Source organism: Pyrus communis, chromosome 11 (assembly GCF_041283825.1).
Source record: "Pyrus communis isolate YQ-2024b chromosome 11, ASM4128382v1, whole genome shotgun sequence".
Lineage (NCBI taxonomy): Eukaryota > Viridiplantae > Streptophyta > Magnoliopsida > Rosales > Rosaceae > Pyrus > Pyrus communis.
In genome coordinates this window covers 21,297,651-21,310,549 of record NC_142575.1, presented here as the reverse complement: position 1 = coordinate 21,310,549, position 12,899 = coordinate 21,297,651, and the positions used below count along the sequence as shown (strand labels likewise).

The following is a 12,899-nucleotide window of genomic DNA, read 5'->3' as shown; positions in this document are numbered from 1 at the left end:
TCGAAAGTATATATTATCATAAAAAAATTCAATTTCGAAAATATATCCTCTGATGACCAATCAGAGCTATAGCTAGGGTTTTATCTCAACATATCTAAATTCAATTTCGAAAATATATCCTCTGATGACCAATCAGAGCTATAGCTAGGGTTTTATCTCAACATATCTAGAAAAAACAGGAGTTTGTTATTTAAATGTGTTCCAAAGCAGAACTCTTCCGCAAAAACACATTTTCTCAACGAGAGAAATTAAAAGAGAGAGAAGTAGTCAGTCATACTTACGTCTTTGTCAATGTCTTCTCCCTCAAAGAGTCCAAGTATGGTGCCTGTTGGGCAAAGTCATCCGCATCACAAGGCTTCTGTTGCTACTATTACTCAACAGGTGGCTTCTTATAGCCTTAGCCCTAAGAAGCAGTCACCTGCACAAGGTGATCAAGGTCAATTCACTCCGGCGAACGAGAGTGGTGCTTCTTTGACAACCAACGTGTCCGCTGCCGCTGATGGCGCGGATCATGATCTTTCAGAAGACGAGGCAAACAGTTTCAATAACAACCTGAAAAAGGATCAAGATGAGTTTTTCAATTCCTTCCCACCTGGCTATAGGTTCAACCCATTTGATGGTGAACTTGTTGTGCATTATCTCATGAAAAAAGTCTTGGATCAGCCCTTGCCGCCCAACCGGATCTTTGAAGTTAACCTATACCGCCACAATCCCGAAGTGCTTGCTGGTATTGTATATGTTCATAAATATATATGGTTCAATTATATTTTGAATTAATAATCTTTCATATGGTGTATATATATGCGAGAGAGATTTTATGAACAAGTTTTGCTGGGGAAGCCAGATCAATGTTATTTAGTACTACTTTGTCATCCTTTGCTTGTTTTAACAAAGGTTTGATATACGATTGCTATGCATTTAAACTTGAATGTTATAATTGATTAAGGTCCTTATAGTACTACTTTAGTTAAAGTATAATTACTTTCTTCATGTTAGTTTTGCTTAATTTGTTTCTTTTGTCATTCACTATTTGATTAACACATCAAAACTTTTCACTTTAATCTGAGATTACATTAAACTTTAGTTTACTTAAAATTTTGTTTGATATATTTATGTAATTGGTGAAACTTTTAGATGATCAGAATTGATTACCATATAATAAATCTGTATCGGTTTGTGTAAAACAGAAAAATATGAGAAATATGGGGAGAAAGAATGGTATTTTTTTACTCCAAGGGACCGGAAGTATCGCAATGGAAGTCGCCCAAAGAGGGCAGCTGGGGATGGATATTGGAAGGCGACTGGAGCTGACAAGGGAGTGAAGTCATCTGATGGAGCTGTTGTTGGATGGAGAAAGGCTTTGGTTTTCTATAGGGGCAAACCCCCAAAGGGTGACAAGACCAACTGGATCATGCACGAGTTTCGAGTCAAGGATTCTCCTGTTCGAAGAAGAAGGGGTGAGAATGACATGAGGGTACGTAAATTCTCAATTTTTCTATATTAATTGAGTTCACAATGTTTTGAATATACAAGCATCATACAATTTTGGACCTGCATTCCATATGTGTGTGTATATATATCTTCAAATGCATGTACCAAATATATAAGGGACTCGTATTAAAAGTCAGTATAATGAAAAAACATGGATTCCTTTGTACCCGGAAAAAAGAACAGTATCCTTATATAAGATTTTTGGTGCTTATAAAACTACATTTCATGTTTTGCAGTTGGATAATTGGGTACTCTGTAGAATTTACAAGAAAGACAAAAATGGCAAAAGATGTGATAGTCGAAATCATGCTGAAATGATTTCTCCATTTTCGCATAGAATGAATGACGAAATCATGGAGACTGAGATGAGGGGCGATATTGTTGATCCTTTACCTGAGTATGATCCTGCACTGGAGTATGACCACAAATACTCAAATAAAGCATATTCCCATATGGCATTCCTGCCAAACATTTGCGGAAGGATCCCAGTTAACATGATTTGCAATAATCAAATTCAATCAGTTGATGCAGCCTCTATGAATGCTAGCTGCTATGCAAATATGGAGCACTCGCAACCACTCTGTGTTAGACCTCCATCGATGTCTTCTGAGAGTGTTCTCGGGCCTTATAGATATATAGATGAATCAATTATACTTCCAGATGACATGATGTTCGACATGAAGGGGTTTGGACATAGCCTTTACAGTACAAATAATTATGCAGCGCAATTCTCATCTTTGGATCATGTTTTTCCTTATACGGAGTAACATCCTATCGTTGATCTGTGGCACTTGTCAACTTTTGTTGCTATCATCTGCTTTTGTTATGAATTTTAGGGTTTAGGTCGGATTTAGCTAGTCAGTTAGTCTTTGGAATGAGTTTGTTAGTAGCTCTCAACCATCTAACGGAAGTATACTAGGGTTTATATATTATGCTTCTTGGATTTATCTATGATGAAGGTACTTTATTTGTTTTTATATTAATATTTACTGCTTATTTGCTATGCATTATGAATTCCAAATGTAAAAACAATTTACAAAAGATGCCCAGCACAAAAGCGCAATACTATATGGGCGGAAATTATTCATAGGTGAATTTCGCAACATGAACGAAATTCACCTATGGATTTTCTGGTCATGTTCGGCACTTACACACCATCAATGCTTAGCCTTCTTGACACATCATGACATCAGGGTTTATCCATCTTAGGTAAGATTTCTCCCTCCTAGGTATTTTGTTCCACTCGGTCTGTCTTTCTATGCCTCACAAGGCTTACAAAAATGTGCAGAGGAGAAATCCCATATATGGCCAGTTTTTAGTTATTATTTTAGCTTCTGTTTGGTTGCTAAGGAAGTTCAGGTGTTTGGTTATTATTATTTTTTTACTTTGACAAAGGATAGAAATGTATTAATAATCAAATACGAATGGAAACATTTGCACCTTTTGCTAGAACATTAAACAAAAATTCAGGTCCTAATTCATCCCAACCAAAGTTCCCACTATACTTAAGAACGTACACCTCCACGGCTGCATGATTGCATTGTTGAGGGGTAAAGATAAGCTTCACCGATTGGAATGAGTGCATCATATTCCAAATATCAACTAAATAGACCTCCATCAACACATCAGCTTGAATCTCCTTATTTAACATTTGAACCAAACCTTTCGAATCAGACTCCACCTCCAATGCCTCCCCGGACGCATGAAATCCCCTTAAAACACACATCTCCAAACCCTGTGTTATGGCTGCCACCTCAGCCATATTTGATGACAAGAAATACTCCCTACAATTTCCTCCCACCATCTTTGAGCTTGTACTAGGCTCTATGGGCTCAAAAAGTTTAGGTATTTCGCTATTTTCTTTAAGCATCAGTGGCAGATCCAGGATTTGAATATTAGGGGGCGGGGGGGGGGGGGTCACATTGTTAAAGGTCTAAATTTTTTAATAAAAATAGAACTTGAAGTGAAAAATTTCAGTTATTCATTGAGACATTTCGTTGAACACTTGATGGACTTGTTGTCGTCAGGCAAACCATGGTCTGCACCTGCCAACAGATATCGACATATGCTGAAGCATATTGATGTGTGTTATCTAGAGAATTTGTCAAGTGCTCTCAGCGTAACTTGCTGAGTGCTGCTGAGATTTGCCTAGCAGGCATTAAATCAACACTTGGTGGGCACAAAAAAAACCCATACCAAACATTCAAGGGGTCTTTAGAAGACCTTCACATTATATTTTTCGGACTCTGGGTATACCTTGATCCCAATGTATATCTACCTGCATTTCATGTCTTCTAGCCTTCTACTTCTATTAGAGAGGTGGTAAAAATATAGTATAAAAAATGTAGTAAGTTTATCATTACATAATTTTAACATATACTTGTGTTTGTAATATACATGGCAAAAACTACCGTATGATGACAGATTGAGGCAATACAAGTAAGGTAAATCCATCCTAGCTATAGTTTATTTTAAAACTCGGAGTTCTATCCCTTCTCACTTGTATTACAGAGATGATCATCGATGTGATCAACAATAATGATCCAAATAACTTATGTTATTCACTTATCTCATACTCATCCCACCCCACCCCACACGTCACTCCATCTGAATTGTGCGGAGAGGTCAATAAGCTTTACGTAGTATAAAAATAAGTTTGGTAAATTTTTTATTTGATAATGCTTGTATTCTCATTTGGGGATGCAAACATTTCTCCACTTGCAAATAACTTATCTTTACCGTATAAATTTCATAATCGTAACTATTCAGTCTCTTAATCTTCATTTGAAGATCATTTCTACAAAAAATCATTCAAATCCGACATCGTTTAGTCATCTAATTGCATTATAAAAATCAACGGTTCATTAGGAATATATTATTTGGTATCTACACTACAAGAAAAATGACATTTAATGACAAATTTTATGGCGTTTCAGAAAAACATGTCATTAAGTATATAACAATGACGTGTTTGAAATCTGCATCATTAAATATATATATATATATATATATATATATATATATATATATATATATATATAAGGAATTTAATGACGTTCATAAGAGCATCTCCAATGCAAAGACTTGACGCAGTAGGCATCCACCATTTTTTCGACGAAGCATTGGAGTACATGAGGGAATTTCTCAAGAAGTATTCCGTTAATGACTTATACGACCTTCCCAAAAATGCCAAGAATCTATTGATTTGGCTTTAACCAACCCAGCCGTTAAGCAAATCATCCAAAAGGAATCTTATTTGGCCATGAAAGCTAGGTTCTAGTACATACGAGAGGCCAGGGTGTTGGGATTCAAGGTAGATCCATATGTTGACTTAGACCCCATAGAATTGCCTCTCTTTGGACGACTTGCAATATCTTCGTGGTCATTTTCAAGTATTCTCAGCTGTCTCTTTGTTTGGCCTCACTACAGAGGAAACAACGTGAGTGGAACGTTTGCATACATATCTTGATGTTTGAAATGCCAAGATTGCTTTCCAACGACAACTTTCTAAGGAAGCCCAAGCGACAGCTGTCAAAACTAGCTAGAGGCTGATCGACAAGCAAGCCATTTTAGAGTCTGCCACTGACAATACTGGCAATATGCCTAAGGCTAGTACTACATTTGCATCTAGTTTCCCAGATGATTCAGTCATGCCTATAGTTACAGGGATTACGGTTGTCCCCGCCAACGACGATGAGTCAGATGGAGACAAGGGGGTAGACACCAATTTGGCTGATGAGGAAATTACCACAATGGGGCCTTCAGTCCTCGACAACATGGAAATCAGCATGGTCCATGTTCTTTCCCCTGAGTTCTAACTACCAGCACATCAGCCAAATTTCTTAGAAGGGGACGTGACAGTGGAAAAATAGACACAAGTTGAATTTGTCACGGTCGTAGAGCCAAAAAACAGCTAGCCATGAGGATAAACTTAAGGCTACCTTAGTTGAACTCTTCTCATGTAGCTCGGCCACCAACCTTCATCATCTAAAGTCTTTCTACTTCATTGCACATATCAAAGGTTACTTGATTTCAAAGGTATTCGTCGATTGTGGGGCAACGGTGAACATTATCCAGTATCAGTCATGAATGCCTTTCACTGCTCGAAAGACGAGCTCATTCCATCTGGCATCACCATGATTAGCTTTGTAGGAGACAAGCCTCAAACCAAAGGCGTTTTACCTTTAGAAGTCACTAGAATAGTTGTATTCCATTATGTCTTTACCAGGTCTTTATTTTTTGGGATGACAAGTCAGCTGTGGTTTATCTGGTTGACAACCGGCCGTTTGAAACTAATATGATTCACACCCATTATTATGATGAACATGTAGTTACATTACCTTTCAAGGTTTCAATGATTTGGGATGGCCGACACAGATCTTTGTTGAAAAAGCCATCGAAGTTGGCGTCGAAATCATTTAACAGGATTTGACGAGACTTAAATTGGCTGATCTTGTCGATTTTTACAATGAATAGTACAACCATTAGCAATCGTCGACATGTTGTAGTTTCATGCCTTGTGGAATGTCTAGTAGCCTATTTGTACACCATTTAAAAAGAACCTAACTCTGGCATCAACTTAATTGAGTTTTTCACTTAAGAAGAAAACAACATGACTCTTCTGCTCAAAAAGGTCAAAGTAGCACCAGCCGAGCTCGAAGATGATTAGCCCGAAGTCCATCACCCTTTATGACATGCCGGACCCTGACATTCCTCGAATACTAGGGTAGCCACGTGTTGGCTGAAACTCTAAGGTGACGAAGCCATGTTAGGATGCATGAGACTAACGAATATAAATAAATACTTATAAATTAAATGTAATTAATATGCAAATGATGAATGTGTTTAGAGCATACAACTAATCTAGAACACTAAAAAGAATAATATAAAATTGAATGAACAAGAGGATGGGTCTTACACCGATAAGACTTAAAGATTGTCGATGCAGGAATGCCTTGACGTAGGGATTGTACGCCTTGATTCTAAGTCCTGAGGGGGCGCAAAACAAACATGAGTGGACCAAGTTGATATATATATATATAATACTGAAACAATTATTCAATAACATACTAACCCCCAAAGTTTTATGAAAATTCAATAGTATAATATGTAATAGGTTTTTCCGAAGACCCTGGCATGCCATAAAACCTTTCATAAAACTTGTCTCGTATATACATTGTTCTAAATAGTGGTATCATAATCGACCCGTAGGCCTCTACATCACTCGACCTGTAGGCTAATATAATATCTTCCAACCCTAGGCCCTTACATCACCCGACTCGTAAGCCCCTACATCACCTGACCCGTAGGCCAAATAAGTTTCATCGCCCGTAGGCAGAACAGTGACCACTAGATGCGCACAAAAACATTGAATATAATCTTTCCAAACATAGGTACATGCAACTCAAAACATCTTCATAGTACATAGTCATTCATCATATATACTACAAAGAGTGTAAAAACATGTTCATAAATAATATATAGCCATCCTTCATATATACTACAAAGAACATAAATTCGATAAAGTATGGTATTACAAAATATTCTCAGTAAAGCATGATAATCATAAAGTGTAAATCTAATTTACTCATAAAATGTTTCATAAAATGTAACCATTAAATCATGCTTTTCATGGATGCATTTCTACTATTAAAACATGCATTTTAAAAGGGGTTCACTCATAGATACTCTGTCGTCGATGAGCCGTGCGAAATAGAAAGAACGAAATCACCGCTAATAAATGCACCTATGCACATAAAGGGTCCAATTAATAAAACTCTATTAAAACGATTGAATCTCGGGAAATGGATGTCATAAATGGATTCAGGATGTCGGAAAACATAAGGGGGGACCTTGGGTACCCCCACGGCCACCGCACGTGCTGGGAAAAGTTGTTGGTGCCACCATCCATGATGGTGCTTGTGCTCCACGCGTCGGCACTGGTGACCTTTCACGCGCAGGCTCACGCACCTTCACGCGCGGCCTGGGGTACATGTTAGTTGGGTTTGTGCTTGGGTCCAAAGGTTTGGGCTTGGTTTAAACGGGCCGAAGGCACTAGTTTGCTCGGCCCACAATGCCTGGGTTCTGATGGTTTTAAAATAGGGTTTGGGTTTAGGGTTAACAGGCCTAAGGCCCGAGTCCTATACGGCCCCAAAAGCCTTGGTTAAAAAGGATTTTGGGTTTAAAAGGTTTGGGTTGGACTTTATGGGTTTGGGCTTGAAAGCCTAGTTTGGATCTGGGTTGGGTTCAAGGCCCAACGAGTTGGGGCCGGCCAAACTCGATGGAGAAGGAAGCTGGAGCTTCCTGAGTTCCATTCAATGTTGTTGCTCAACCCTAGGACTTAATTCACCTACCAAACTAAAGCTTAAAGAACGTAGGTTAAGATGGTACTTTTAGTTTCCTTGATCATGGCCGGAGTTGGCCGGGAACTGCCTCCAAGGCCGTCAGGTTCTCCAAACCTTCGCCCTGGTTTCCATGGCGTTACACCTTTCGGTCCTGGGGTTCGAGGGTTGGTGTTTTGGTCTTTAGGTTCGAAGGTTGGTGTGTATAAGTGTGTATGTATGGGTTGGCACCTCGGGGAAAAGAGCTGAGGGAGAGAGGTCAGTGAGAGAGAGAAAGAGGGAGTGAGCCGTGGAAAAGAGAGAGCTCGGGGGAGAAGAGAGGAAGAGAGGAAAGTGAATGAGAGATGGTGCGACGTGGCAGGCCAATAAGAGAGGCTGGGGACTAAAAAGCAAAAAGGGCCCACCATTTAAGGCCCAAAAATAAACAATCCAAAATACATTTCACCCGTGAAAAGTCCAAAATGTCCTCATTTCAAAGTTCGTAAATTTAATCGGGACAAGTTGTTACACTTTAGAAGTGATAAATGTAGGAAAGGCCAATGACCTTTGGCCTATTTTTATTAGTACTTTATTATCTCAGCCCATAAAGGCCAAACTTTGTAACTTCTTGAATTCAAAGATTGTTTTACTTGGAGTTATCACGAGATGCCCGGCCTAGACCTTTAGTTGAGCATGAACTTAAGATAAAGCAAGATTGCAAGCCTTTTCGCCAACCTCCACGCCGATTCTCGACCGAAGTATAACTCTGGATCAAAGAAGAAATTGTTCGTCTGTTAAAACCCAGTTTCATTTGGATGGCTTAGCACATGGATGGTTGGCAAATATCCATCTAGTGTTAAAAAAGAACGGTACCCTGCAAATTTGCATTGATTTTCGCAATTTGAATTTGGCAACTCCTAAAGATTAATATACAATTCCAAGATCAAATTTTCTAATCAATGTTGCAACCAACCATGAAATCTTTTCATTTATGAATGGCCATGTTGGATATAATCAAACCTTTATTGCCGAAACTAATTTACACAAAACAACTTTTTGATGCCCAGAGGCATTCGACACTTATGAATGGGTTGTTATGCCGTTCTGCCTGAAAAATGCAGGTGTCATATATTAGCGTGCCATGAGTACTATTTTTCATGTGTAGAAGTGTATATTGATGACGTCATAGTAAATCCAAACGGCAGTAGTCACATTTAGCTGATCTTTGGCAACCCTTTACCCGTATGCGTCAACACTAGTTGAAAATAAACCCTAAGAAATATGCCTTTAGGGTTTCGATTGGAAATTTTTTAGGTTTCTCAGTCCATTACCGAGGCATTGAGGTTGATCAAAATAAGGCTCGTGAAATCGTTAATGCTCATCTTTCAACAACAAAGAAGTAGTTGTAGTCCTGATTGTGAACGATCAATTTTGTTCATCATTTCATCTCCAATTCGACCGAAAAAAATGAAGGCCTAATCTACCCTACTCAAACTCAAGGATAACAAGCAATTTGAATGGTGGGCTGAGCATCAAATGCTTTCAATCATATCAAAGTGTCCCTTACCAGCCCACCAGTGTTGCTACCACTGCAGTGAGGCAAGTCTTTGAAGCTTTATTTCTCGATGGCTAAAGAATCCATTAGGTGCCATTTTGGTCCAAGATAATAACATGCTATATTTTATCTTAGCTGTAACCTCAATTCAACTGAGATCAATTACACAACCATTGAAAAACTTTGCTTGGTCCTTTTCTTTGCAGCTTCCAAGTTACGCCATTACATGCTTTCATCGATTACTTAGGTCATTGTTCAGATTGATGTCATCTGCTACATACTTACTCGACCAATTATAAAAGGCTGAATTGGTAAATGGACGATGGAGCTATTGAAATTCACTCTATAATATGTTCATTAAAAGGCTGTTAAATGATAAGCCTTGGTCGATTTCTTAGCACAACATCCATTACCTTATGGTTTTGGTGGTGATGAAGTTGAAATCAGTATGGTCTAGATGCAGGATAATTGTTGGATAATGTATTTTGACGGATCGACACTCTTACATTGGCTAGTTTCGGGATTGTCATTTAGTCACCAAAATGTTAGCGCTGGTCGTTCGCCTTCATACTTGACTTTGAATGCACTAACAACCAAACCGAATACAAGGCATTGGTTATTGGCCTTGGATGACTATGTAGACATGTAAATTTCGTTGCATACAAATAATGCATCGCAAAGCTCTACATGACATATGACTCATCACAAATGGCCAAGTCATCAATGACAAGTGGCACAAATCAAGCAAAGGAAGTAGAAAACTTCCCCTAAAACTCGGCAAACAAGGGATAATCCCTTTTAAATTCGGCAAGGGATCAAAATACTCTCAAAACCAGAAAGAAAGTTAAGGCATCTTCATAAAACAAGCAAGAATTGAAGATTGCTCACAAAATAGGCAACAAGGCCTCATAATTTCGACCAAGGGAGTAAAGTGGCTGAAATTAAGACACAAAACATGCCTAAATTCTCCCATTGATGAATTAAGACACAGATCAAAGCCAAATCCATCCAAAGACAAGCTTTGAAAAGCCTATAAATACAAGGTCCTCACACAAGCATAAGGGTCGAAAAATCTCTACACAGAAAAACCTCTGCCAAACCTTTGAAGACTAATACGATGCCAAAGCTCTTTTTGAAGAACATTCAACCAAAGCCGAAGCTTTCTCTCGACCAAAACCGAAGCACTTCTTGGAAGAATCAACAAGCACTTGTGCTGATTCCTTCAAGACTTTGTTGTAAGCTTATAAACTTGTAGCAACGTTTGTTTCAAGATCAAGTCGCCAAGACCCTTGAAGCAACGAAATCCCGCATCAAACACTACCTTTTGCCACACCCTTGAGGTGAAGATCATCCACGCATTGTTTTCAAGCTTAAAACTTGAAGCAATTATTCAACCGTTTGTCCGAGATCAAGTCATCGCGACCCTTGGATCAACAATTACGTATCTACATCAAATTCGAAGACCAAATTAGAAGAAAGTTATAAATAGAGATTATAACCTACAAATTCAAATCAATACAAATATACTTTGTACACGTGTTTTCATTTCATTCGTTACAGAATTTTTGTGTTTACAAATTTGGCACGCCCGGTGGGACCTCTATGCCTCTCATCTATGTCTTCAAACTCGCAAAAAACACAAATGACAACAAGAAAGGATCAAGTTATTCCCGTTACCAACATGAAGAATAAGAGTATCCTTGCCACAAGTGGTGGCACTTTGGGCATCACAACACGAAGCAAGGCAAGAACTCTTTACCGGGCCTTTCACCCCTCCATCAACTCTACCAAATGAGCAAGAGCACCTGAGGCATGGCCTTGTTAAGGGCACCAAGGGAAGAAAGTCGAGGAGGTCTTCTGAGTTTTTGGCTTCTGACGCTGACTCAAGCGGCTCGTGCCCTGTAGCTATGCAAGTCATGACTACTAGCTTAACTTCCATTGAGGAGTAGCTGGCTCAAATAAGTGAAGCAATTGCAAGGCTAACAAAGACCGTGGAGGAGAATGACTTGCAAATTGCTACATTTGTCAACCGTCTAGAGGTGCAGCACGATGACAAAGAGGGCCCGAAGGTTGATCCACCAAAAGAGGAAACTGACGAAAAGGAAAAACCTCTTGTGGAGAAAGTGGAGGATAAGTTGGACCAAGCAACAGCGCTTATGAGATCTCTCTCTATCTAGTAGCTACAAAAGATGATCACTAGCACCATCAAGATGTAGTACCAAAGAAGCTCACATGACTCCGTTCTGTACTCAAAGCCCTACTCCAAGAAGATTAACGCCTTAAGGAAGCCAATGGGTTATCAAAGTTCATGCAATTCAATGGAAAGGGCAATCCTAAACAACATATTACCAATTTCATTGAAACTTACAACAACGCTGGGACAGAGGGAGACTACCTCGTCAAGTAGTTCAGGCGCTCGCTAAAAGGTAATGCCTTTGACTAGTACACCGACCTCGAGCCTGAATCCATCAACAACTAAGATTAGCTTGAAAGGGAATTCCTTAACTGCTTCTACAACAATCGCCGCACCGTAAGCACGCTAGAGTTAACGAGTATTAAGCAATGGAAGGATGAACCTGTCATCGACTACATCAACAAATGGCGTTCATTAAGTTTGGATTACAAAGATCGGCTTTCTGAAACCTTTGCCACTGAGATGTGTGTTCAAGGCATGCACTAGGGGCTACGTTACATCCTTCAAGGCATAAAGCCGAAAATATTTGAGGAATTGGTAACTTGTTCCCATGACATGGAGTTGAGTATCGCCAACCATGGGAAGAAAGAGCCAATCACTGACTTCAAGAAGGACAAGATATTTGCTTCGAAGGTAGACAAGATTGGGAAGAAGCCTGCTTAGGAAGCTTTCACCATCAACATTACCCCCATCAAGACCTCCCATACGCCTATCAAAATCTTCTCTAAGAACAAAGTGAAGGAGATAAAGAGAGGTGAGCCTTCTCGCACCCAAGATAGGTACAAAAAACACTTTAAGGGAGCTGGAACAGAAGACCTACCCTTTTTCAAACTCTGACATGGCCGCAATGCTAGACAACCTGCTAGAGAAGAAAGTGATTGAGCTACCTGAATGTAAGCGCCCTGAAGAGATGAATTGCGTTAAAGATCCTAAGTACTGCAAATACTATCGGATCGTGAGCCATCTTGTTGAGCTTATCATGAAGCTGGCACAACAAGGACAAATTGAACTTGACCTTGAAGACACCGTCGTAACACACATTACTGCGATTGTGTTTGGATCATTCGATCCCGTGCCTCTGCAAGTGACGTATGCCCACTTTCATCCCTGCTTAAGCTGCACGACACCTTTTACATAACCATCGTTGGGGGCTGCACGACACCTTTTACACAGCCATCGTTGGGGGCAAGTGACCAAAATGCATTTACCGACGATGAAGAATGATGGACACTGGTGACCTACAAAAAGATAAGGAAGTCAAAACCCCAAGCCGCAAAGCCAAAGGTGGAACAAGAGAGAAAGCACCGATGTTGCAACAATAGGAAGCTTAAAAGAAATG

At 39.4% G+C, this 12,899-nt stretch overlaps 1 protein-coding gene across 1 annotated transcript; it reads left to right on the top strand.

The window, feature by feature from the left end:
• Positions 1-247: 247 nt before the first annotated feature.
• On the top strand, positions 248-2,474 carry LOC137742952 (uncharacterized). Its single transcript, XM_068482885.2, has 3 exons — positions 248-727; positions 1,188-1,474; positions 1,728-2,474. Exons 1-3 carry the CDS (start codon positions 292-294, stop codon positions 2,256-2,258), a joined length of 1,254 nt encoding a protein of 417 aa, XP_068338986.2. The 5' UTR covers positions 248-291; the 3' UTR covers positions 2,259-2,474.
• Positions 2,475-12,899: the final 10,425 nt, after the last annotated feature.

Coding starts and splice junctions, on each gene's coding strand:
- LOC137742952 (XM_068482885.2), top strand. CDS start 292: ATGTCTTCTCCCTCAAAGAGTCCAAGTATGGTGCCTGTTGGGCAAAGT. Junction 728..1,187: donor CAATCCCGAAGTGCTTGCTG/GTATTGTATATG, acceptor TGTGTAAAACAG/AAAAATATGAGAAATATGGG. Junction 1,475..1,727: donor GGGGTGAGAATGACATGAGG/GTACGTAAATTC, acceptor CATGTTTTGCAG/TTGGATAATTGGGTACTCTG.